Source organism: Dromiciops gliroides, chromosome 4, assembly GCF_019393635.1.
Source record: "Dromiciops gliroides isolate mDroGli1 chromosome 4, mDroGli1.pri, whole genome shotgun sequence".
Classification (NCBI taxonomy): domain Eukaryota; kingdom Metazoa; phylum Chordata; class Mammalia; order Microbiotheria; family Microbiotheriidae; genus Dromiciops; species Dromiciops gliroides.
Window position 1 is genome coordinate 239,420,463 of NC_057864.1, and position 26,713 is coordinate 239,447,175.

Genomic DNA, 26,713 nt, shown 5'->3' on the forward strand with positions numbered 1-26,713 from the left:
TATGGAAAAACCTCTATCATATGCCCAGAACTGTGAATTCATCTTTCATTACTAGATTTATCCAGGTTACTTCCCTGGTAGAATGTCTTTCTCCAACCATTCAACTTCCTTCCCTCCATTCCAATCTAAGTTAAATTGGCTTTTACCAAGTTGACTTTCATGATGACTTTCCTGGTTAATGGTACTTTAAACTCATGTACTAGTTTGTGGAATAATATTCTTCATTTGTTGATGTGCTTTACAATTGCTTTTATTTCTTGTTTACCTGTCTGAATTGCACAGCTTGTAGACAGTATTTGGTTCCTCTGACTCCAATTCTAGTGTTCTTTCTAGTACGTTACAGATTGTGTCAGAGAAAAGAGGCTGGATAGAATTCTTACCGTTTGAAAAAATGTGGTTTACACACTGGAGACACAAGTCAAAAGAGGCAGGACAAAACTTTATTTGAATACTTTACTGAATACTGTATCTGAATGATGGCTCATGTTTTCTAGGCCTTTGCAAAAAGTACCCTCCCAGTCATTGTATTTTGATGTCTTGATGCTGCAATTTCTCCTCAGAAGGTTGGGCTGAGACTGGATGACTTGTGTGTGCCACAGACCTAGGCAATTTGGGGTCTGAAGACAGAGGCAGAAAAAGATTGATCCAAAACAGTGTCCCTTCCCATCAATCCAGGCTACCTCCATTCCCCAATCCCATTTTATACAAGGTCTTCCCCTGCTTAATTCACCCCATTATTTATTCCACCTTTGAGATTAATTATTTTTTTCCTCCTTACCAGTCTGGTTTCCCAGCTGGGCCTCAGGTCGGTCCCCCCAAAGCTGGTGTCTGGGGTCATTGAGAAATCTTCGGCTTCGATGGCATGTTAAACAAGTCTGCACTGTCCAACGCTGGCCTAGGCGACCTTGGGGGCAGGGGGTGGGGGTGGGGCAGGAGGAGAACAGGACATGTAGAGGACTGACTGTTTTCCCTCTCCTCCCACCAGTCCCCGGCCCTAAATCTTCCACTGGCCCTAGGCCTTCCCATTTTGTCTAGTTACAGACGGGGAGCCCAACCCAGTTTTCCTAGGTGGAGCTATAGTGGTGAAGAAGAGAGAGAGGTTAGAGATACATTTTCTGAAAAATCCATGCGTTGCACACGTTATTAACACAAAACAAAAAAACACTGGGTTGCCCATCATTTCCACTTCATCCCACCAGCACCAGGATGGAGGTGACACTCACGCCTCTGCCGCTGGGTGCAAGTCACACCGGGGATGAGGAGGGAGGAGCAGCCACGACAGAGGGTCCTCTTCACCGAGGGGTCCCTTGTGGAGCAAGGACAGATAGGAAGGTCACCCTCATTCACCAGTCCCCTTCTCCCGCTCCCGCCCCACCCCCCCTCCGCCCCGGCCTCACTGTCGCAGTACGAGCCGCTTTCCGATGGTTCTCTCCGTGTGGCAGTAAAACCTCGCTAGCGCTTGGTTGTCAGGGTTCTGGGCTAGGATGCAGTGGGCAGCCTAGCGAGGGAGGAAGGGGCGCTGGTCGTTCTCCGGCCCCACGCGAATCTCTTCGCTCCGCTTCGCCCCTCCCCTCCCTCCGTCGCGTCCTCACCTGGTAGAGGTAGCTGAGTCTCTGAAAAGCCTCCTTGTCCTTCACCTGGCCCGCCATCTGCTCTGCAGCCCTTACACGCCCTGGCTACACGCGCGACGCCTGCTGGGAGTTGTAGTCTCCTCTGCCATTACTTAAGACCGCATGCTTTTAAAAAGAGGAACTTCCCCTTTCCTTCGGGCCGAAATTCCGCCTTTCTAGGGCGGATACTTCCACCCAGTCCCCGCCTCCTACACGCCTGGCGTATAACCATGAGGTGACGTTGATTGTGCAATCTCGTACAACTCTTTTAAACCCCCTTGGCTTCAGTTCTGTCACCCATTGATCCTAATTTGACCCCTATTCCCGCCCCAATTTCTGTGGTCCTTAAGAATTCAGGTGTCGGCGACCCCTTTTGCTTTCTTACTGGGACTAACTCCAATTCCTGTCAAATTACGATATACAGAAACGGAGTTAACTAGTGATGGACCGAAACATTTTACAGCTAAAGAAGCCGAAGCCCAAAATGACTTGTCTAAAATCACAGCTAATACGGCCAAACCTCAAACTTCTGTCCTTAAGACTCCTGCTCCGGTGCTTTTCATTACAATGGCTGCCTCATGGAGTAACAAGGTAACAGGGCAGATGCAGTTTACAACTTTCCCCACTTGCTGCCTCAAGTGTGAGTATGAAAACAGGCTTTCCTTTTTTCCCCCGAGAGTTCTGAGGGCCCACAGGCAAAACGGTAGTAGTGTAGATGATCTAGGGAAACGCATATCCCAAGATGTTCTAACAAGGCAAGGATTACTAGTGCAAGAGATTAAAAAAAAAGTTCCAGACTTTTTCTCATTACATTTTGCCTTCTAGAACATAGTAGAGGGCTAGCTTTCTAATCAGGAAAGTACACATTCAAATTGAATGTAGGACATGTACTGGCTGTGTGGCTTTAAAACCACTTAAAGTGGATGCCCCAGGAAACTGTAAAACGTTGTGGCCTAACAAGGGATCAGTGAAATCATGGGTGAGGCTAAAAGTGGAAGTTTTTTGGAGGCAGAAGTCCATTCTCATCCTACTTGTCACTGTGAGCCACAGCATATCTTTAAACCTTCATAGATCTGTTTCCTCATTTGTAAAGTGACAGAGATGGGGTCATCTCTAGTGAGATAACCTCTAAGGTTCCTCCCAGCTTAACTCTGTGATCAGATGTGTGAATAACTTAATTAAAAGGTATTAGTTCTTGGGGGCAGCTAGGTGGCACAGTGGATAAAGCACCGGCCCTGGATTCAGGAGGACCTGAGTTAAAATTTGTCCTCAGACACTTGACACTAGCTGGGCAACTCACATAACCCTTAGTGCCCCCTCACCCCCAAAGGCATTGGTTCTTGACCTCCAGCCCTGATGAATTAAAAAGATATTAGAAAGATGAATTAGAAATTAGAATAGAAAAAAATTAGATGTTAGAAAAGCAGATATTTAACCACATTCTGCTTCCTTCCCCACAAAATAGATTGTATTAGCTTCATTAATTTATCACTAGAGCTCAATATTAACACGTTATTATTAACATATTTTCAGTAATTTTACCAGCCCAGTGTTAACCACTGTAAATAGGACCCAGGCAAAGGACAAAAAGGGGGCTTAGGATTGGGGGGGGGGGGCTTTTTTGCGCTCGGGGGGGGGGGGGGGGAAGGGGGAAATGAAGAAATGAGAGGAAAGACCCAGGACAATTCTGATTCACTTAATAAACTTCTGATGGTGATGCTTGCTTTACATGAAGTCTTAGTTATAGACAGATAATTTGGTTTTGGATAACGTATTTGCCTTTGGCTAGCCTTGGTTTGAATGCAGTGGGTACTCAGGGATGATGATGGGTAAGAGGTTTAGGCAGAAGGTTGGGTTCAAGATTTAGGGTTCCACCCCACCCATCCTGCCAACCTCAAGTGTAGCAAGTGGATGGGTGAGGAGAAGGAATATAAGTTTCTGGTTCCATTAATGACACAGTCATTATTAAAATAAGATAGACCTCAGAATATCTAGTTCAACCCCATCATTTGACAGATGGGGTAACTGATCAGTTCAGAAAGAGCAAGAGGACTGGCCCAAGATCATATAGCTACTAAATGTCAGAACCAGGATTTGAACCTGTCTCAAGTCCAAATCTAGTGCTTCCCCCACTCCCCATCACCATGGTACTTTCCCCACTACCTTTGTGCTCTAGTCCCAGCTATTCAAACTCTCTTCAAGGCCAGAGAGAAATAATTCCTTCCTCCATCTATAATTCCTGAGTCATCTTGGGAGTGTCTGCCTTTTCTGGGCTCCAAACATTTTTTTCTGCCTCTACCCCCTCACCAGTGGAGTGCCTGAGATAGGATGACTCCATGAAAGCTGGAGGTGGTATTGCTCTTCAATTTTTTCTTCCTTTCTACCACACCTAGCTATAGTAAAGTGGTAAAAAGAGGAGATTCATTTTCTATTCTTCCTTGTGGCTAGAATGTCTGAAGCCCTTTTCTAACCTTCCTTTCCCCATCTTCTTTTAGACCTTGCCCCAGACCAACTTTAACACTCTTCTTCCCATGTGACTGTCAATTCACCTTTATTTCATTCTAGGGATACAGAGATTATCCTGCTTCCCTCAAAGGAACAAAACTGTCCTGGGCATATAATCACCCAAAATGGGTGAGCAGAGGCTTCAGGGTTCCCTGCACCTACTTCTGTTTTGGAGGGAAGGGGGCGGCCCCCCTCAAGTCCTCTTGCAATGAGGAAACTGGTGGAGGACAGTGCAAGCAACCAAAACATTCTCACCTTGAGTAAACCTCTCCCCCCTTTTCCTTTTCACATAATAGGAAGAGATCGGTCTCCAGGTGTGTGATCTGAGACTCTCTTCCAGGCCCAGTCTCTTTCCTAGGATAACCTTCCCTCCCATTACCTCACCTTCTCCAGGAGGAGACATGAGCCTGATGGTAAGGAAACCTCTAGCAGCAGGACACAGGAAGTTAAAGAGACACAGTTCCAAATACCTGTCTCCTCTATCACCATGATTACTTCAACATCCCACCCTGTCCTTTCCCATCATCATTCCCAATCTGTGGGAGGCCGGATGGTAAGAGGTGCGGCATTCTTCCGCCCAGCTCGGATACCCGGATAGAAGAGTGGCCATAGTTTTTCAGTGAAAGTATCAGTAAAAGTATAGATGTGGGAGCGGTCGGTGACATTGTAGAAAGACAGTGTGCCAGCCTCATAGTCCAGGAATACACCCACCCGCTTGGGTTTCACTTTTATGCAGAGAGGGGTGAAAGGTGAGGTTGTGGCTGCATATTTGTCCCCATTCCACAGTCGCACCCTCCAGTATCCTGTCTCAGGCAGAGGAGTTAGCTCGCCTTTTCGGCTCACAGAGTCCTGACATACACCTACTGCCCAGTGGGTCTTATCACCCACTTCCACCTCCCAGTAGTGACGACCTGAGGTGAAGCCCTCTGTGGCTAGGACACAGGGGTAAAAGGTAAAGCGCCGAGGTGTATCAGGCAAGTCCCGGAGCCGAGTTTCCACAAACTTGACACTTTTTCGGTCCTCTGATAGCACTAGGTTAGGGTGAGCTGTCTCTGGGTCCAGGATCACATCCGCTGCAGGAAGAAGCCAGATTAAGGGAGAAGGTGGGAAGGATGCAATGGACCTAACTTTGTAAGGCCTATCTTCTCTAAGATCCCCCAATCACTGTATTTGGTTGACTTTTAGTCCTTCATGTTTCATGATGGAGAGAGAACACTATTTTCATCCTAAGCCCAATGTGTTCACTTACAGCAAACTCTTGACTATTCCAAAGCTAATTGGCTATGGGGTGATTAATTCAAGTTTTGGCCTTCTCCATTTTTTTTTTTTGTTCACTAAAATCTGCCCCAATGTGTTGCAGAGGGGGAAGGGCAAAGACTGAGGGCCAGCAAGAGGGAAGTAGTGAGTTGGGAAGGAGAGAGGACAAGTCTGAGGGCATGAGAAAGAGAGAATAAGGGGAGACTGGAGGTCAGCCAAGGGAAGTGGGTGGGTGAGGAAGGGTTTAGGAGGCAGAGGGGAAAGACCTAAGGAACCTCTCCTCCCTATATAATCTTGCAGCTAGTTCTCTTTTTGGCCCAACTCACCCATCAGCTGTTTAAGGATCTTCCTTAGGGCAAAGTACTGTCGGGGAAAGCTGCTGAAGTTCTTTTCCAGCTCAATGGAGACCGAGGTCACCTCCATGGTCTTCACCTTCTCACATCTGGGAGGGGGGTGGGGTGGGAGTGGGGATAAGGGGCCAGATCAAGGAAATGCCCTAGGCAACTGGGCCACAGCTGTCCAGATCTTCAAAGAGAAGCTGTGATCTCCAGTCCTTCCCATTCCTTGCTCCCTAAACTGTAGCCAAGAATTCCTCTCCTGTTTGATTCTTTCCCTTAATCCAATCTGCTAGGTAGGGGAGGGTGGGAGGGGCAGCACAGGGTCCCCAAATAACCTCTCCTTTCAAACCTTTCTACAGATCCCTTGGTACCCCTTTATTCTATCTCCTCTAGGTCCCATTCCAACTGGTAGATTGAGACAGGATTGAATTCTGTCACTGCTCACTGTGTTCAGGGAAATATAACTAATAAACTGGGAGAAGAAGAGGGTGTTATCAAGGCCATCCCAGTGACCTCATACCTCTCTGAGCTAGGGACGTTTCTTTCCCACACTAAAGCCCTGTCTGACCTTGATCCCCCCACCACAGGCAGCTGGTCCAAGGAGGAGTCACTTACTTTTCCAGTGTGCTTTTGACATCCTGCAGGAGAGAAGGGAGCAGAATTAATTTTGTCTTTTGTTACTTTCCTACTCCCACCCCACCTTTAGCTGTCCTGAGAATTGTCCCCAAGGTTCCCAGGGGTTTATTCAGTGTCTTGGGAGGGAGAAAAACATCCTAGAACTTGGAGGAACAAGTGGATGGAGCCAAGTGTGGAAGGGAAAATTCTGGATGGGGCTCAGAGCCTCACTTGACATGATCCCTTTTTCTGTTTGGTTTGCAGTTTGAGGTTCAACTTTGTTCCTTTATAATGATACTCAGAAATTATTTCCAAATTGTTTCATGTATGTTTGGCTATGTTCTTCCATGAAGGAGAAGCAGCATGGCATAGTGAATAGGAGGTTGATATTGGAGTCAAGAAGATATGAGTTCAAGTCCTGTATCAGAAGCCCATGAGCTGTGTGACCACCTTCAACTTCAGTGTCCAGACAATTAAGACACAAAGTGAGTGTGATATGCACCAGAAGAATGAACTTCTGCACCAGCTGTACACACTCTGGATGACAGACTCAGGATCCAAAAAGATCTGGGCAGGCAAGAAGAGCATTAGAATTAATCTATTAAGATGGAATTCAAAGGGGAAAAATGTAAAGTTCTACCTTTAGTGTCATAAACCCCAACTTTACAAATATATGATGGGGGAAAGAGTATGATTAGACAGCAGTTTGTCTGAAAAAGAACTAGGGGTCTTAGTGGATTGCAAGCTCACTATGGATAAGCAGGATGTGTGATGTGGCAGTGGATAAAGCAAAAGTGACTTTATACTCCCTTCGGTACAGCTCCCTGGAATATGGAAGCAGCTAGCCCCTCTGCCCTGTTCATACCTCACTGGAGCTATTCTGCTCAGTTCTGGGCACCACAGTTCAAGGGCATGGATAACCTGGGGAGAATCAGAAGGGGGGCAACGAGGATTGTGAAGGGCCTTGAGTCCATATCATATGAGGACTAGTTAAAGGAATGGGGTTTATTTAACCTGGTGATGTGACTTTCGGGAACACAATAGCAGTGTTCAAGTATTGAAAAAAAACGTGTGTGTGTGTGTGTGTGTGTGTGTGTGTGTGTGTGTGTGTAAGTAAATCCGTCTTCTTCTTGGAGGTCTTTCAAGGATATGCTGAATATTAATTTCTAATTATATTGGGATTCCATTCAGGTATAGGTTGGACCATGTAGCCACTGCAATCCCTTCCAACCCTAAAAATTCTGAGAGTCTGAGTTTTCTGCACTGCTCCCCCTGCCCCCCCCCACCCCCCACAACAACAAAACTGGGAATTCTCTGAAGATAAGGATCTTGTCCGATCCTTTCTTTGTTCTCCAAGTACAGGAGGCTTAACGTATAGGCTTAGTGAGTGGTAGATGGTGAATGAATGAATGAATCTTGGATCCCCTCCACCATCATTTAAGATCATGGTATTTTAAAGCTTGAAGGGAACTAAGAGATCATCTAGTCCTATTGGACCTTCATTTCTACAGATGAGGAAATGGAGTCCTTGAGAGGGGAAAGTAATTGGCTCAAGGCTGTAGAGATAGAAGATAGCAGGCCCAGGAATCTGAATCTAGGTTTTCAGTGGCTGGTTGCAGGGCCCTTTACATTCTACTGGACTTTACTATTTCATGAGCATGTAACCATGTATAGAAAGTCCTGAGCAAAACAGCCTCTGCTCTCGGGGAGCCCTCAAGCAAATGAGGATGACAGAACATCCATACTTAAAAGAATGAGAACACTTAAAGGAATAGCTGTGAATCAGTAACATGTATCTGTTAATTCTCATTACATTAATCTGTTATTTAAAATGGGACAAACATTTTCTATAATCTTGTTAACTCTGCATAAAAGAACTGTTTTCAGAAGTATCACTTTACATGTAATTGATAAAAAAAGTTCTCTAAGATTCATTAAAGCATATTCATAAAGACCTGTGAAGGCTTTCTGAGTCTAGTTCCTGGTAAAAGCAACTTGTATTGATATAAGTTTAACAAAGTGTGCTTTCTTGACAACAGTTCTTTGACTTAAGTGTCTAGCCCAGGGTCACACAGTCATGTGCTAAATGCTAAAGTCAGGATCTGAAATCAGGTTTCCTCACTCCACTCAAGCAAAAAATGAAAGCCTGGAGAGGGTGAGTGACTCAATTTAGGTAAAAAAAAGCCTGACTAGAATCAGTCTCAAAACCCAATCCAATGCTCCACTACACCAAGCCATTCTACTTGGACAGAATGAGCAGTCTAGTTATTTACAGGGTCTGATCTTAGACGTGTAGAAAGCTGGAGGTGAGTAGAGTGAAGAAGTCACACCTTGAGCATCTCGAAACCTGACTGTAGGCACTTGCCCTCGATCTCAGCAGCAAGGCGGGCAAGGTCTCGACGTTGCTCTCCAAGCTGGGCAGCATTTTCCCGAAGCCTCTGCAGAATGTCTTGCTCCTCCTCCTCTAGTCGAGAGAGCAGAATCTGCTGTTCTTCCTCTAGCCGTCGATGTAATTCCTCAAACTCCCCTGCAATCTGCTGCCGCCTACTCTCCACTCGACGCTGAGGAAAGAGAAGGATATGTGTCAATAGTGCCGAGTGGGAATTCTGTAGCTCATCCCCCAAGCCACCACTTAAATGAATTAACACAGGTTAAATCCCATTATAAGGAACTGAAGGATACCCATTTTCATGATGACAATTTCTTTTGTCATTGCAGGAAATAATATTCCAAGCTTAGAGAGGTTGTTTTCTACTGGCCTTTGTGTAGGCAGTTGGTAGGGTTATGAGTCAGCAATTGGAAAAAAAAAAAGTGCTCAAAACACAGCAAGAGAAAAGGGGAAAACCCCCAAAGCAAATTTTCATTCACTTTCAAGGAGGTGGCATGCACACACCTTCACCCCATCCCTTCACTCCTCCAAGTTCCTATATCTTTCTGAGTCTGCTGTTTGGTTTTGCAGGGTTGTTTGAGAATTTGGGATGTTTGAAGAAGGGAGTTGCTTGAATTCCTCTGCTTAATTTTCCACTCTTCTTCCCCTTTACACTTTTACAGTATATTAGCAAGTGAGATGTTCTCTGTAAGTATAGTTGAGAAATATTTTGCAAACAACACACAATTAAAACTTCTCAGAATAGAGTGACTAAATAGAGTGACAGACTAAAGGAGATCTTAGCTTTAGTGGATTAGTGGTAAGGGGGTGGTGAATACCTGAACAGATAAATACAATTTGTGATTTTTAACAATTTATTTTCTTGATCTAAAAGTTTTGAAAATTTAACTGGATTCATTAAAAAAAGTTCACTATAATGTTTTAGAATGAAAACCTACATAAAGTCGTTTTAATGTAATATAGTAAAAGTTAAAAAGTATCATGATATTGGCTATAATAAATTTCAAGGCTAAAGGCTCTGATGTTATTCACCTTAAATCACTTTTTAAAGAAAGCTGGGCCATTACTTGTGCATTGCACATAGTAGGTGCTTAGTGGATACTCATTCATTACATTAATAAACTGGGTTTAGCAACTGCAAAAGCTAAATATACAGTTCTTCCTGAAAATATTTATCATGATAAAGTTTTTATTTTAATGGTACTCTTGTAATGGGATTTGACCTGTAAGTAGCCTTTGGTTATGTCTATAAGGATCATACCCACAGCACAGCTCTGATTAAACTCTCTCCCTCCCAAGTGTTTTCACCTTGAGTTCCCCAGGCTTCTTCTCTTCAGATGACTTGCACTGGGTGATCTCCTGCAGTTTCTGCTCCAGAGGTTCCAGACACTTTTGCAGCTTCTCCTGGGATGAAGGGATTGTGAAAGGTGACGGGGGCTGGCTGTCACCATCACCTGCCCAATCCTTCAAACTCACTTGTCGTCTCTGCTGATTTTCTCAGTTCCACCACTATATATCATCACTCTTGAAATCATTCATTCAACATCCCACCAACCAATCCATTCCTATACACAATTCATGCCCAATCTTCTGCTTAATGAATCTCACTTATACAACTGCTGCCCTAAACCCAAAGTCCACTACCAACCTTGTCCATCTCCAACCAGATAGTTGCTAGGATTCACTGGCCACTACCAACTTTCAGTATTTCCTCTGCCCCCTCTCTCCTAACCCCCCCAATTTTCACTCAAAATTTTCTACTCCTTTTTCATCTGTCCACTCATCTTACTGTCCATCTGTTTGTCTATTACAAAATATACTCATTACTCACATGGATTAACTCAAATCTTGTATCTAAGTTAGTAACAAATAATTAAGCAAAGCAGGTGATAAAAATGCAATGTTTATATATTATTCTCTATTTACTATTATACATTTCCTTCTGCAGCCCAGAAAAAACCTTCTAATTTAAATAAACTCCCCCTTTCAATTGTAGAAACACGTAACACCAAAAGTTCAATTTGAGGCTGGTGCTGCATCTTTCTAAAAGGTATGAAGTTATTTCTTCCCAGCCTTTTTGGGGGGGGGGGGGGGGGGGGGGGGGGTGGTGTTAGCAAGGGAGAATTGTGTGTGGTGTGTGTGTGTGGTGAGCTGGAAGGGAGAAGGGGAAGGCCAAGATCACTGTCCAGCTTCTCCTAGTCAGGACTTCTGAAAATGATGTCATTTATTTGTGCAAATACTGTAAATTCCCAGATCAGACACACCGATATTCACATATAAGGCCCCAAAAATGTGCTACAAAGTCAAAAATAAATGATTTTTGGATAATCCTCACCACGTTTGCTTCCATTCGCGTGGATAATTGAGTGACTGGACGTACTGAGCGCCCCCCGTGTGTGTGTAGCTCTGGGAGGTTTACAGAATGTGGACCAGATGCAGTCTGCCCTCAAGGAGCTTACAATCCTCTACCCAATGGAGTCTCCCATCCTCTGTTGCTCCTCCCTCTTTTTTCCCCCAACGTCGGCATCACGCATCAGGTTCCCCACCTTGTACTCCTGTGCAGCATCATCCAGTGGCACGATGGTGTGAGCCCGGTGGGCATGGGAGATCTCGCACACCAAGCATACAGGTTCCTGGTGCCTCGCAGCAAAAGAGATTAAGGGCTTCATGGTGCTGGGGGCAGAGACCTCTCATCTCGAGTCTTCCGCTTGACAGCTTGTAGCTGTTTGGCAATTTCCACCATGTTGCCCAGTTGCCTATTGGGTCGGAGGGCTGCGATAACGTGATGTCTTGCGGCAAACAGGGCAGGGGGAAGTCTCTTTCCAGTTCCTCCCACCAACGGGGTAATGCAGGCTCGGCAGAAATTGTGCCCACATTCAATGATGACAGGCTCCTCAGGTACTCCAGGCACACTGAACAGCTCGCCTCTACCTGTAAGTTCTCCAGGGCTGTAGCTGCTGAGGCCGCTGAGGCCCCTGCCTCAATCAGGCCTGTATCTGCCATTATTCACCTTACAGCAGAGAAGAAAGGGAAAGAAGGAGCATTTAATTTAAATTCTTTGATGTCCCAGTCAACAAATATTCTCATCTTCATCCCTGATCCCAATTTTCCTTTTTAACCCTGTATCTAGATGTCACTAGGTAGTCTCATCCAGGCGTTTTTCCATATTATCTGCCTTAGTCTTCCATCCCATACCTTTTTTTTTTTGACAAGGCAATTGGGGGTTAAGTGACTTGCCCAGGGTCACCACAGCTAGGTAAGTGTTAAGTGTCTGAGGGCGGATTTGAATTCAGGGTCCTCCCTGAATCCAGGGCCGGTGCTCTATCCACTGCACACCTAGCTGCCCCCCTCCCATACCTTTTTTTTTTTAAATGTGGGGCAATTAGGGTTAAGTGACTTGCCCAAGGTCACACAGCTAGTGTTAAGTGTCTGAGGCCGTATTTGAACTCAGGTACTGCCTGACTCCAGGGCCGTGCTCTATTCACTGCGCCATTACTTTTTTTGAACAGCACTATCTTTACCACAGTATTTCTTCTGTTCACCCTGCTCTCAACTCTGTACCTTTTATTATGTTTTTTCTGCTCTGTTTCTTTCCCCTCTTCTGTTCTTGGGTTCTTCTACAGAGCCCCATTCTCCTCCCACCTCTACATCCCATTGTGCTGGGCAGTAGAAGCGATATAGCTTTTAGATACGATAGTCCCCTGCTTTCACGGAACATTTCTCCTTTGATGCTCTGTAAGGTATGCAGACACATAGACCTCCCCCAGCACAATGGTCTGCATATTGAAAGACTAGAAATCAACAATACACAAATGCAAGTCATTAGTATTGCAGTGTATCTAAATAGTCCTGTAAAAAAATTAGTACAAAAAATTTTTTTTAAAGAAAATCAAGTAGGTTAGCTCCTTTTCAACATACATTCCTAGTCTCACACAGCTCCTGTGCAGACATAGCAGGTACTTTGGACAAGTATAAGTACCTCAAAAGGCATGGTTACAATTACTTATCTTTTTATCCTTAAATTATTCCAAAATAAAACACAGCAAATAGGATCATGTTTTTATAGCTGGAATGGGCCATCTAGTCTAACTCCCTCATTCACAGATAAGGAAAAGTGAAGTTCAGGTGTTAAATGACTTGCCCAAGTTCATATAGGTGATCCTGCAGTGACAAAAACCTGACCCAAAGTGCTATCTTTGTGTTGAACAAACAGCCCAATCCCACTTAATAACCATACCTCGTTCCGTTCCATAAATGTTGGCACAATACTTCATAATACTTTTAAAAATGAAACTTGACCTAGTAATTTTTAATGGCCTTCCAAGTGAGGGTTGTTCTAATAGCAAATTAAGGTTTATTACTTTGAGTATGCTCCCAGTCTTCCTATCTTTTCATAAGTTACTCCTATTAACACTGTCCTACAAAATTATTTCCCCTCCTCAAGTCGGCTGATAAATTACCAGAGTGCATCGATTTGAATTCAACTTGTCAATATAACTAAACAAAAGAGTCAAGGTATGGGATACCTCTGCTTCTTACACATTTACTTCAAGCAGTAGGTTCCAACCTGTAGAAGAGAAGCTAAGGCAAAGGATTCATATTTCATTACATGATTTAGTATAAGTGAATAAGCAAACATACCTTCTGGAAGCTTAAATATATTATGTCACACACACACACACACACACACACACAAACAAGCACACACACACATATATATATTCAAATCTATGTGGATGAACAAAATACAAATTTATTTAAAGTGTTAATAAATTCATAGTAGCCTTTGTTATATGTTCTCAATCAATAGCTAACAGTACAATTATCATTATATTATGGTTCTAGAATTTTTTTTCCCCTTCAAAATCAAAGCTTCCTCTGAATACTAGAGAAGGTTGGAAAACCACTGAGGCTTGGATGTCAAAAACCATCCCTCCAAAGCCCTTCTCAATTTTACAGTGTGAACAAAATTCTTGTTAACTAGATCCTTAATTGAAGTTTACTCTTGTATTATTCACTTAATTCCCAAGCCTGAAACCTCCTTGTTTATTTTTGACCCTCCTCTCTTCCTTCATTCCTCGTTCATAAAGTTACTAAGTCTTGTCTTTTTACTTCTGAACTTCTTTCCCATTTGTCCCTTCTTTAGTACCACTATCTTTACCCAATAGGGCCCTCCCAATTCCTCTGACAATGCCACCACCCTTGTGTAGGCCCTTATTCCCTCACACCTGGACGATTAAATAGCCTGTTGGTGGGTCTTCCTGCCTCAATTCTCTCCCTACTCCAGTACTCAACTGTCAAAATGAACTTCCTAAATTGCAAGTCTGACCCATGTCACTCCTCCTCTCATTCAATAAACTCTAATGTCTCCAAATTAAAATGATAAACTCCTGTGTTTGGCTTTCTTTTTTTTTTTAAATAAAAAGAGATTTATTAGGAGAGGACTGTATGGTCAGGGAACAGATCACCTTGGTTCAGCTGGAGTAAGAGAAGACATGGTCTTTTGTATCTCTACAAAACAAAAGGGAGGGAAGGGGCATTACAAAGAACTAGGAGAGAAATGCAACAACAGGGAGGGGATTTTGGAATAATAGGGCATCTCAGTAAGATAGGCAGCACCCATCCATATCTTGGTATATCATCCTGAAGACCTTGATACTGCTGGGGTCATGCCCCTGTCATGCCTCAGGCCTGAAATGGGGGAGAGAGCTGTATCTCTTGCACTTGGGGTGGGAAATCTTACCATAAACACCAGCTGTATCCCATTCAGAGAGAGAGAACAGTTCCTGTGGAGGGACCACAGAGTGTTGCTTCCTGTGGTTTGGCTTTCAAAGCCCTGTCATGGAAGGATTATGGGCCCTGGCTACCCCAACAATTCTCAGGGGTGAACCCCAGGAAACTTTTTCTTGAAACCTCAGGGGTTTTCCCTTGAAATCAAGTAGGCCTCTCCTTGAACTCAATCAAGGACGGACACCCCCCCCCACCACCACCACCTAACGGAGATAAGCGGCACAGATCGAACTGAGCATGCTCCAGGGACCATCGCCCTACATCCAGTCATCCTAAGCACCTGGATGAGGTAATCCAGGAGAAGACTCACCTGAACCGCCCATCAGCAGACTGCTTAGACCCATCAGGACAAAGTTGACACCCACCACCAGATCCCTCACTAGGGATTCCTCCTACCCCAGCACAACTCGGGAAGACCACCAGCCCCATACCCAATAAGAGATTCTTTACCCACCTCATCTAAACCCTATAAAATGGCACCCCCCAAGTTAGCGGGGAGGAAAGCGTTTTGTTCTGGCAAAACCTTCTCCCGGCCATGACCCTCGTGCTTTCTCCTATCGTTTCTTATCCATATCAGGCCCTTTATATCAGTTGGGGCCTTTTTCCCTTTCTAGAGCCAGACAGGGTCAGACCTTCAGCAATTCATTTAATCTAAAACTGTTTCCTCATTTGGAAAATAGCGATTTTTACTAATTACCTCACAGGGCTGTTGCGAAGAAGTTCTTTGTGAATCTTGAAGCTCTATTTAAGAATCTGTTATATCACATACACCTACACTAGGCTGAAAACTTTGAGAGCCATGGTCAAATAGTATTTAAACTTGAATCTTTTCTAGCCCCTACCCAAGGCTTAGTTTTAGGTCAAGTATGAAACTGTAAAGTTGCATTTATATGCTAAGAGCAGTGCTGATAACAAGCTGGCTTGAGGAGGCAGGTTTTAAGTCCTAAATTGGACACATAATGACAGTGGAACCTTTGGCAAATCACTGAACCTCTCAGTGGCCAAGCAACTCCCCAAGACTAAGTTGCACAACAACAGTTGCTGCTCAGAATTAACAGAAGGACTTGCTTCACCTGGAATTTCAATATTCTTATACCTTCAAAATCACAGGTCCCAACTAGGAAAAAAAAATACAGGAATTGGGGTCTTTTATGTAACTGTTGTCTAACAGTACAGTTATATGGGATTTGGAGCATTATTACTATTAATCTGAGCCCACCAAATGAATCTGAGACATCTGAACTTTATTATGACATGGTGGGTGACCTATGGGGTTCTTAGATGTTACATGAAGGGAACACATTCTCTGAATATCCAACCAAGCTGCAAAAGTTTCTGTAGGGGGCAGCTAGGTGGCGCAGGTGGAATAAAGCCCTGGATTCAGGGGACCTGAGTTCAAATTTGGCCTCAGACACTTGACACTTACTAGTTGTGTGACCCTGGGCAAGCCACTTAACCCTCACTGCCCCGACAAAAAAAAGTTTCTGTAAATGGATTTGATGAGAGACTGTCTGCTAAGAATCACCCTATGGTCAGTAGGGCCCAACTACAGACTGGTCACCAGTGAAGAATTGTCTAACCCAGATTAAAACATTAAGATTATCTACTAAGACATGAAAGTGTTCTTTGATCTTTGTTTTCAGAATACCTTCACTGATGAAATCATTAGTGTGTTGAAGTATAGAGATTATACGTATAATTATATTTGCTTTAATTGTTGGTCACGCCTATCAATTATTTGATGACAGATTCTTGGTAAGAACATAACACTCTCCAATTCCGGCAGTTGTTACAACATGCCCAAGGCTGCTTCCATCCTTTTTTTTTTTTTTTTTTTTTTTGGTGAGGCAATTGGGGTTAAGTGATTTGCCCAGGGGTCACACAGCTAGTAAGTGGTTTTTTTTTTTTTATTTGCGGTACAATGGGGGTTAAGTGACTTGCCCAGGCTCACACAGCTAGTAAGTGTCCAAATCCAGAGTCGGTGCTTTATCCACTGAGCCACCATTAGTGTCTGAGGCCGCATTTGAACTCAGGTCCTCCTGACTCCAGGGTCAGTGCTCTATACCCTGTGCCACCTAGCTGCCCCAGGCTCTTCCATCCTTAAACCACACTATACCATCTACTCAAGCTATCATCCATTCCTCCTTTCTCAGCCCAAACTCCTAGAAAAAGCTATCCATACTGTCCTCAGTTCTCTCCTCTCACCTTTCAACTTTATGCAATGTCTTCCAACCCCTTCACTTAACAGAAATTGCTCTCTCCCAAGTTACCAATGTCCCTCTTAATATCTAAATCTGATGATTATTTCTTTCTCTTTTTTTTTGGGGGGGGTGGCAATGAGGGTTTAAGTGACTTGCCTCAGGGTCACATAGCTTGATTATTTCTTAGTCCTTGACTTTCTTGATCTTTCTTTTGGCACTGCTGATTACTGTCTCCTAAATACTGTCTGGGTTTTTGTTACACTACTGGTTCTACTACTATCTGTCGACCATGCCTTCTCAATCTCCTTTGCTGTTTATTTATCCATATCTTGGCCCTGTGGGACAAGACTCAAGACTCTTGTATGGAGCCCTCTCTTTTCTCACTTTATACTCTCTCACTTGGTGACATAAACAGCTCCAGATCCCATGGCTTTAATTATCCATGCAATGACTTGCAGATCTATTTATTGAGCCCCAGGTTCCTCCTGAGATTGTCAAATACACCAAGTGGCATCTTACAGATAACAAAATTGAGGTTCAGAAATTAAATGACTTACTCATGGACACAATTAGTAACAAATGAGATTAAAAAAAAAGATTTAGACTTAAGTCTAAGTATCAGAAAGAGGATCCCAGAAGCTGTTTTCCTCTTCTACCCAGAACCCACACACTCTCTCTGCCCTACAAAGATCATACTCTACTAAGCATCATCATCAATAAGCAAAACTGTTGTAAACATATTATTGAAAGAAGTCAAAAGAGGAGGCATATTTCCCCATCAAAATTCTGGATACATACAAAAACGAACATTTCCTCCTCTACCTAGGACATGCCAAGTTGTCAACATCTACCACTCACCTGTATCTACTATTTTTTTCCCATCCTCCAACTTGTCCCAATCATCTTCTCTCCTAGTGTTTGCTCTTCATCTTTCTTCTAGGCCTATTCCTCACCAATTTTTTCATACACCTCCTCATGGGTCATTCATCCCCCACTCTTTCACAGGACTTGAATTGGAATGAGGATGGATGCCACCCTGCTTCTTTTCAGGAAGGCGCTACTAGATAAAGCCAGCAAAAAGTAATATGATGTTAAAAGGTGTGCACTTTGCCTCAGTTCTGACTGAAATGATTCACAAAGTGCTCCATTGCCCTTTGGATATATTTGGTTTTAACAAGGTCCCAATGCTGGGAATCTATTCATATTGGTGCACACATTTAAAGAGTTGCAAATATGTGGCATTCACATTCAAAAAGTGCCAATGGTAATGCCTAATAGGCCTATGGAAATCACCCCTTTGAAAACAAGAAAGGTTGTCAAGCATACTCCCAACTGGTGAGCAGTGAAAGAGATTCTTTCACATGGATCACCCCAGGCACCTTCCAGGTAGACATTACATCCTATACCATCATTCCATGTCCATAAAAAAGCATTATTGTCAACTATATGCTAAGTAGTAGGGATTTAAACAAACAAAAGAAAAAACAGTGAACTCTTACTTTTCACTAACTTGTTCTGCCTTTATCCCTCCTCCTCCAGGATCCAAATCATTATTATTATTTTTTTGTGGGTCAATGAGGGGGTTAAGTGACTTGTCCAGGGTCACACAGCTAGTAAATGTCAAGTGTCTGATGCTGGATTTGAACTCAGGTCCTCCTGAATCCAGGACCAGTGCTTATTATCCATTGCCACCTAGATTCCGGCCCCCCCCCCCCCTCCAGATCCAAATCTTTACCTCAAATCTATACTTCCTTATGCTAATTCATAGCTTACTGCCAAAAACTACCTACAAAGCTCTTTACTAAATACAATCCACTGGCCAAAATATCTGTCTTTCCATTAGGTCAACAATCACATAAACAAAACCTGTCAACAAATCATTTCAAAGCTGGAGTGATTTTAATGATCAATCTTAGCCTTGATAAGAAATAGGGAAAACATCTTTCTTTCTCTAAAATGTTGGGAGGACTAGGAATTGCATATCTGTTCAGGGGTTTGTCAAATTTATGTTGGCTTGCTTAATTGGTTCCCTTTGTTTCAAGGTAGGGTTTAGAGGGAAAATAACTGACACAAAATTTTGGCTCATGTATATCAATAACATTTTGTTAAAAAAAAAAAGGCCATCTTCATCCAGTCCAATCTCTAATCAACAGAATAGTTTCACCCTTCCTGCCTATTAAAAAATATAATATTCAACTTATAACAAATCCTGTACTTTTTAACCTTCTTCCTCACCCTATATGGGAATACACACCCTCTCCCATATCACAGGTCTCTCCTTTATGACTAACACCAGGAAAACTCTGTATGTCCCAAAGAGAGCAAAAGACTTGTGTAACCAGCAAACATTAATGAATGTCTAACATTACACCCTCTCCTGACTAATTTTCTCTCGTTATTATTAGATTCTGGCACCCCTTCACCCTTGGGGAAGGGGAAGAGGGAGGATAAGCAGTAGTATAGTATCTCTCATTATGCAATAATGCATAATGAAGTCTATAAATAAAATATGTTAAAGGAAGCTGGGATTCTTAAGACATTCTGTATCTATTAGTAGAACCAATCTCCTACCTACCTTAGTTCATTAAAGTCCCCAATGGAGTAGGAAATAGCATTCTTTTTTTTTTTTTCATCCCAGGACCTAACATTATACACTTGGGCTTACTAAGTATTTGTTGACCTTGCACTGTAGTTCTTTGTGAATGGAGGATAAGTTAGCATAGGCCATTCCTATTTCCTCATCAACAAGGAGCTGGATTAAGTTTTTACATCTTTCTCCCTGGAATTCAGTTTCTAAGACCTCCTCTTGTCATGTTAATAAAACATCTAAAAAGCTGAGAAATTTACTCACCTGGGGAGAGTTGTGGTCTCTGTAGCTTAGCAGCCAAGGACTGAACAGGGCATTAGGATGGGGAAAAGGAAGGACCACCCCAGCCCTGATGAAAGAAAGGGAAAGAAGAAAAACAGGAGATTATTTAGAGGGCGATAGAGGTGGAAGGGGAAGGGTCTATGGAGGGAGCCAAAGGCAAAACTGTCCCTATAGATACTGGACTCCGTGGGTAGTAGAACGTATTCTCTTCCTCCTTTGAAACTGTCAGTGGATGAGGAGCGAACTTTGTGGGAACCCCCATTCTTATCTTCTCCTCATCTTGGGGAGCCCTAACTTTACTATTCTTTTCTTTCAAGCACTGACCCCCAACTCCGTCCCCAGAAACCTTATCTCCTCTCTCCGACTCTGTCATAACGTGACTTTCCGGGAGGGGGTAAGGAAAACAAACAAGGCCTCTGACAGGCAGGAAGGGTGGGTGTGATTCACAAAAGGAGCCATGAGCCAGAGTATTTCGGACTGTTGTGATGTCTGAGGAGGTCTATGACATCAATGAAGTTGGGTAAGCAGAAAATGAGGATCATGAAGAAGATCGGTAGATGGGAGATGGTAAGTCAATGTAGCTAGACAACATTGGACGCTCTGACATCACCAGGGCAGAAGGTGACGTTGCACCAGCCCCCCAAGCAGGAGGAGGATAGGCGATTGTTACGTGCAGGGGGTGGCAGGTGACGTTAGTTAACAGGCGCGGGGACGCTGGAGCGCAGAGCTGAAGCTGGCCAGGGAGAAAAGGGCAGCAGAAGTCGGAGGCGGGGGAGGAAAAGTATTCCCACTTACCTCCCCCAGGTCCAGGTCGGCGGGCGGGGGACCGGAGCCGCCGAGGCCACTGCCTCCTCCTCCAGCCCCCGACAGATACACACAATACACACCGGAAGCGGAATCTACGCTCCACGAGTCCCACCCCGGGCTGAGTCCTCGGTTGCCCACAGACGGCAGGGGGAGGAGACCCCGTGATGCACATGCGCCAACACGCCCCGCTGGTTCATCAAATTCTGCTCAACCCGATCAGCTGGGGCGAGCCAAAGAATGACAGGGAAATGCGCGGTTTGACGGCCGTCGCTTAGTACGCGCCCAATGATACCGGCGACAGCCCATCGCGACAAGGGACGGCCGAAGGAAGGGTTCTGTTGGGGCCGCCACGCACCTGCGCACAGGCCAACAGAACGCTTGTGAAGCCTAACGGAGAACGGCCAGGCTAGTGGCCAGGGTCTGGGCATGGGCCTTAATGCGCAGGCTTTCCGGGAGCCAACTGAAGGCCCACAGAGAAGCGGGGCTCAGGCTAGAGTGGCCGTAGTGATGGGGTGTTGAGACCTGATGGCCGTGGGCGCCCTCTTTGGCCGACTCGGGACTGGGGCGGGGTGAGTCTGGGTCTTCTGATGGGAAGGCTGGACGACCACACCCCTCCCTATCCCCAAGTCCTGAGCCCTGGAAGCGAGTCTGGAGGGAGGCTAGGGCAGGATGGTGGCCGGTGGTGCCCATTCCTCCTCGCGCCCGTGGAGGGAAAGGTTTACTAAAGCAAAACTAAAATGGGAATTACGATGCTAGTTCTCTTCACTTGTCTGTCGCAAGAAAAGCGTTTTCCTTAAAAGAGCTTAAAGGGCTATGTGAATGTGAGATACTCTTACATAGTATCCCCTCCTTAAAACAACAGATCAGTAACAAGCCTCCCTAACCCGTTCTATTAAATTAAAGCTGGTAGGAAAATGTATTTTGAAGGTGGGGAAAAGAGGCGGCGTGGTGTCAGTGTAAAAACAAAATGCACTTGAACTCTGAAGCCCTCTGTTTCAATCTCTCTCCAGACCTCCCCTTTACTAACGTCTTCGGTGAGTTTGACCTCTTATCGAGCTTGCTACAGCTCTTCCACTTACGTGATTTGGGAAATCTCAGGTGAGTGGAACGAGAGAAGTTTGCAGACTGGGGAACTGGGGGGAGAAGGTGGCAACAAGAATTGATTCTCGAGCTGAACACTTGATCTCAAGTGGGGGAATTCACAAGATTAGGAGAGTGAATTGATATGCCCAGAAAGGTGTTGCTACTAAATTTGTAAAAAAGGATGACAACTATGTCCTTAGATACTAATCAATGTTATTCAGCTTCAGCTTAAATTGAGAAAATTCCAAAAATTTAGCTAAGCTTATCTGAAGAATTTTCAGAATTGAAGACCAGCTCTCCTTAGTCATACCTTGAAAGCCCTACACTTTTTTTAGTAGAGCTTTCACCTGAACTACTTTGCAAGAGCCTTCGAATTGGTCTCCTTACCTCCAGTCCTTTCCTTCTTCAATTTATCCTTTACACGGTGATCTTCCAAATACACAACCATAAGAACTAGTAATTGCCTCTTTCTTGCTATCCTTATTTTGTATTTCAAACACTCTTACATTTCCACCAAACTGGATTTCTAGTTATTCCTCAAGATATCCAGCACATAGAATCTTACTTGAATTTTTCCCCATACCTGAGATTATCTTTCATCACTTCTCTCTACTTTGAAGTCCTCAACTTTCAAGGTCCAGATCAAGTGCACCCTTCTCTTAGAAGCTTTTTTGTATGTGAGTCTCCAACCAATCACGAGAGAAAATGCATGCATGTGTTGCCCCATTGGCTAAACTGAATATTGTTACAAGAAAGGAACATCAGAATGTATAGAAACAACAACCACAACCTACTGCCACTGCCACTTCCACTACCACTATTAAATAGTTGGGAGAAGATAGACTGACTTGCTTAGGACCTGGCAAATTCATGATTCTCTACATTTAGAAGCCTAAGAATCCGCCCCCCCCCCCAATACTTTTAAGGAAAGAAAACAAGGAAACAAAGCAGCACATTGTCATAGGATTATATTCTTCAAGCACAAATCAAGACCCAAATTAGCACCATTGCAGGGTCTTAAAAGTTTCTCCGGAAAGGCTTAAAGCCCTATGTAGGTACATTTAGTCAGAGTACACATACAAGTGTTAAGTACTTACAAGTGTTGAGGGAGATAAAAAAGTTTATACAAGACATTCCTTGTTCTCAAAAAGTCTGCAGTCTAGTGGGGTATGAGATACCAACACAGCTATAATACATACATTGTATTACATTTATTCTGGCCCAGGCCATTCACACTTTGGACTAAAATATAATGAATTACTCATGGAACAAAAAATTTTAAAAAGATAATTTACTTATAATAGAGTTAAAGGGATACAGGCACTCATTGCTAATTCAAGTGGATCCACTGTCCTCCATCTATACATTTGTCATGACAATGCTGGGTCAGAAAGGTATCCAGCAGGTAGTAGGTAGGAATTCTGCTAAACCTTTAGCATCTCAACTTCCCACAGAGTCAGGCTTTTTATGTTTCAGGCAAAAAGGAAACTACATGTAAAGCCTGAGTTCCCCAACCAACAAAATCCTGAGGATGACCTCCTTGCTCCCCACCCCTTTTTTGGCGGGGCAGTGAGGGTTAAGTGACTTGCCCAAGGTCACACTGCTAGTAAGTCTCAAGTGTCTGAGACCTGATTTGAATTCAGGTCCTCCTGAATCCAGGGCTAGTGCTCTATCCACTGCACCGCCTAGATGCCCCATGAAAGGTTTTTTTGTTTGTTTTTTTCAGGGCAATGAGGGTTAAGTGACTTGCCCAGGGTCACACAGCTAGTAAGTATCAAGTGCTTGAATCTGGATTTGAACTCAGGTCCTCCTGAATCTAGGGCCAGTGCTTTATCCACTGCACCACCTAGCTGCCCCCTCCTTGCTCCCTTTAAAGGGGAACCAGCCCAGCCTAATGTATATTGAAGATACATTACTGGTTCAAGCCCTAGTCCCTTAGATCAACAAAATCCTGATGGTCCCCTCTCCTACTCCCCACCTTCCACAAGGATGCCATTCCTACCACATCCAATTCTTTGATGTCAAGATCCCTAAAATCTGCAAGGGAGTTTCTACCACTTAAACGTCCTTAACACCATTATTAAGCAACTCAGAACCAGGGCATATGAAAAGTCTACCATAGGCAGTACTGAAGGAGATAAACATAAAAAATAGTAAACATCAATATATAAAAACATCAATATCAAAGTATTCTAAGTGGGGCAGGATGATATGACAAATGGTTTACAGTGGGTGTCCTGATATAAAACAGTAATGATGATCAGGATCACCATTAGGAACAGTACTATATCACCAATGATGATACCTCTGACAGTCATGAATCCCCATCACAGGTTAGGATCATCTTAAAACAAGGTAACTAGGTGGTCATAAGCTTCATGCAATCAATGTGTCCCAGGGCCTGCCTGAGTTGATATTGAGACTTGCCCTATGCTGCCACCCATTCAGTGTTCTCCAGTCCACTAGTGCAAATCTCTCTCTCCCTGGAAGCTTTGTCAGAACATGAACTCAAAGCCTTACCCTTTAAAGGCATCTACTTAGGTGTTACTCTCCTTTTTCTCTGGGGATTTTCTGTGGGCATCCCTCACCTTTATCCAGGGATTCAGGACTACCACCAAGTGGGCTAAAGGATTTCCTTTTTTTCCAGAATTCATGTTCCCCCAAATTGTGTTTCACTTTCTCCTGTAACAATTTTTTTTTTGTAATTTTTTTTTTTTGGTGAGGCAATTGGGGTTAAGTGACTTGCCCAAGGTCACACAGCTAGTAAGTGTCAAGTGTCTGAGGCCAGATTTGAACTCTGGTGCTCCTGAATCCAGGGCCGGTGCTCTACCCCTGTAACAATTTGAGTGACGCCACCTGCTGGAGAGTTACTGTAGCAAAGCTCTGCCATGAGCAGAAGGCGTCTGAGGGCAAGCCATGTGGCTTAGGTGGTCGATTCCTTGGCATCAGGAAGTGACGTTTGCTTGTGGGTACTGTCTATCAAAGCTACCAGCCAATTAGCTTGGAGGTGTGTGTGTATGGGATGTTCTCGGTTCCACAGGAGGCTTGTGGGACGAATAAGGGGCAAGGCTCCCCAGGGGGGAGGGGAGCAGGAGACACGGGCTCCCTGAGATAGATAGCTGAATCTAGGCCTTTCTCTCTCTCTTCACCAAATTCTTATTCTCCTTAATAAATGCTTAAAAGTCTAAACTCTTGCTAAAGCTCATAATTTATTGGCGACCACTCATTAGATATTTTAGACAGTATAGCTAGAATTTTAGCACTTTACACCCCATGTCATTAGAAAGTAAAGAACCATTCTGCCCCTTGGTCAGCCAAGCTTTTTCTAGAAAGGAGTTACCCTAACCCTGGGGTAGGGTGGGGGGAGTAAGATCTGCCAATTAAGGAGCACTTGAATGTTTATTCTTTCTTAGGATATACAGAACTTTCTGATGTGAAAAAACTGAAAGGCTTAAGTGAGTCTGAACAGGGGTCAGAATAATGGTGGTGGTGTGTATGTTTGTGTGTTTCTGGATTATGTCTAAAAGTAGCTCATCCTTACCAGTTAAGTCTTAGAGGCTAGATCTAAGAAATCATGTAGAATATTGCTGATTTATCACAGACACAACTTCGGGAAAGTAGGAGATCCCCCAGAATGATCAAGGTTATAATAACAAAGCTCTTGTTTCAAGGGTCCTTTCTAATATTCAATAAAGCCAGATGTCTGAGGAAGATACAAGACAGAAAACCCAGTGAATGTGATGGTGGTGGGGTTGACCTATGATCTCTGCTGTGAAATGGGTGCCTTGATCAGAGGTAGGAAGGCTCATAGGGAAGAAGAATATATTTTGGCTTTTGTAGGGCAATGAGGGTTAAGTGACTTGTCCAGGATCACACAGCTAGTAACTGTCAAGTGTCTGAGGCCGAATTTGAACTCAGGTCCTTCTGAATCCAAGGCCGGTACTTTATCCGCTGCGCCACCTAGCTGCCCCTGAAGAATATATTCTTTTTTATTTCGAAGTTTTTTGGAGCGATTGTGTCATGACTGAAGAATATATTCTTTTTTTTTTTAAAATATATTCTTAAAGAACATATAGTGGCATATTTGACTGGCACAGTAATGCCATGTATCCTGAGTAATTATCAATTACTATAAAAGCAAACTCCTTGTATTGAAATGGGAAAGAAAGCCAGTGTAATCAATTTACTAGTTGAGGGCAGGTTGGAAATCACATACTGATCTTTCAGAGATGGATGCCCCAATTGACATAAGGTGTAGGGTTGCTCAGAAGTAGCTGTCTCATCCTTAGTGCATCATATGGTCCTGCAACTACTGCAACATAGGTTCATACCCCTATGTCCATATTAATAATGGATCCAGTCCCCAATTTCTATCATTTTTTATATGGATATTTTTATAAGGACACTGTTTGTACTCACAACTGTAAGTGGTAGGAGGCATGGCAAAATTCCTCCTTTTGTTCTTGACTCCAAAAAGAAGAACCTTTGATTATCTAGTCCTTTAACTAAAAAGGTTCTAGACTACCCTGTCAAGACTCATGGCCACCAGCTGGGAATCAGTATAAATGAAAATCTTATTTGTTCTGTTCTTCAGGGCTCTCTCATAGGCTGTCTTGTGATTTACAGGAAGTTTTGCATTCCCATTCCTCAAGGCATTCTCCAATACTGGATTAATGTAGATACTGAGATCAGTTTTCATTGTGTGTAGAGCTGCAGGTTTACCAAGTAAGAAGGTTCCTCAAAAGCTAAGTGCTTATAGATGGCCCACTGGTTTAGAGGGTAAAGAAAAACATTGGAGCAGGCACTCAATTCTACACTACTAGCAACATTACAACCTTTTCATGAAGGACACTAACAGCAGAGAGCCTTGGGTGAGCACAACATTCCATTTAACAATGGAAGCCATTCATCTTTTTTAGAGGGATCATCTTGCATCAATCAATTCGTAATGTACAATTCTTGATGAAGGGTGATGGCATGACTGAAAGTCATCTGTTTAGTGTAGTTAAGTTCCAAGTAATAGGCAAAAAACTAATTTTCAAAAGTAGCCGCATAATGAGTGGCCACTTTGAAACCTAACAATCATTTCGTTTGGTTACCTGTTGGTAATTTTCAAAGGACAGAAACCTTCACAAACATGTCTCACAAGGATCATAAGGACCCAGGGGGAGAGACTGCTGAAAAGCCCACTTTAAGTTTTTCAAGATCTAAAGATCTGTTCTGGGCCCCATTTAAAAGTAGATCTGCAA

General features: G+C 43.6%; 2 protein-coding genes across 2 annotated transcripts; both read right to left on the reverse strand.

The window, feature by feature from the left end:
- Nucleotides 1–413: 413 nt before the first annotated feature.
- On the reverse strand, nucleotides 414–4,516 carry RPP21 (ribonuclease P/MRP subunit p21). Its single transcript, XM_044000750.1, has 6 exons — nucleotides 4,500–4,516; nucleotides 1,593–1,736; nucleotides 1,398–1,498; nucleotides 1,224–1,306; nucleotides 779–904; nucleotides 414–617 (listed from the first exon to the last, which is right to left on the reverse strand). The coding sequence occupies exons 2-6, from the start codon at nucleotides 1,647–1,649 to the stop codon at nucleotides 520–522; spliced, it is 465 nt and encodes a 154-aa protein (XP_043856685.1). The 5' UTR covers nucleotides 1,650–1,736; nucleotides 4,500–4,516; the 3' UTR covers nucleotides 414–519.
- A 77-nt stretch (nucleotides 4,517–4,593) lies between these two features.
- LOC122753380 (E3 ubiquitin-protein ligase TRIM39-like) lies at nucleotides 4,594–11,720 on the reverse strand. Its single transcript, XM_044000749.1, is given in 12 exon segments — nucleotides 4,594–5,188; nucleotides 5,699–5,814; nucleotides 6,326–6,348; nucleotides 8,656–8,886; nucleotides 10,023–10,118; nucleotides 11,261–11,353; nucleotides 11,355–11,402; nucleotides 11,404–11,484; nucleotides 11,486–11,524; nucleotides 11,526–11,555; nucleotides 11,557–11,609; nucleotides 11,612–11,720. Coding segments are annotated over 12 exon segments (1,464 nt in total). The 5' UTR covers nucleotides 11,718–11,720; the 3' UTR covers nucleotides 4,594–4,640.
- Between the last annotated feature and the right edge of the window lie 14,993 nt (nucleotides 11,721–26,713).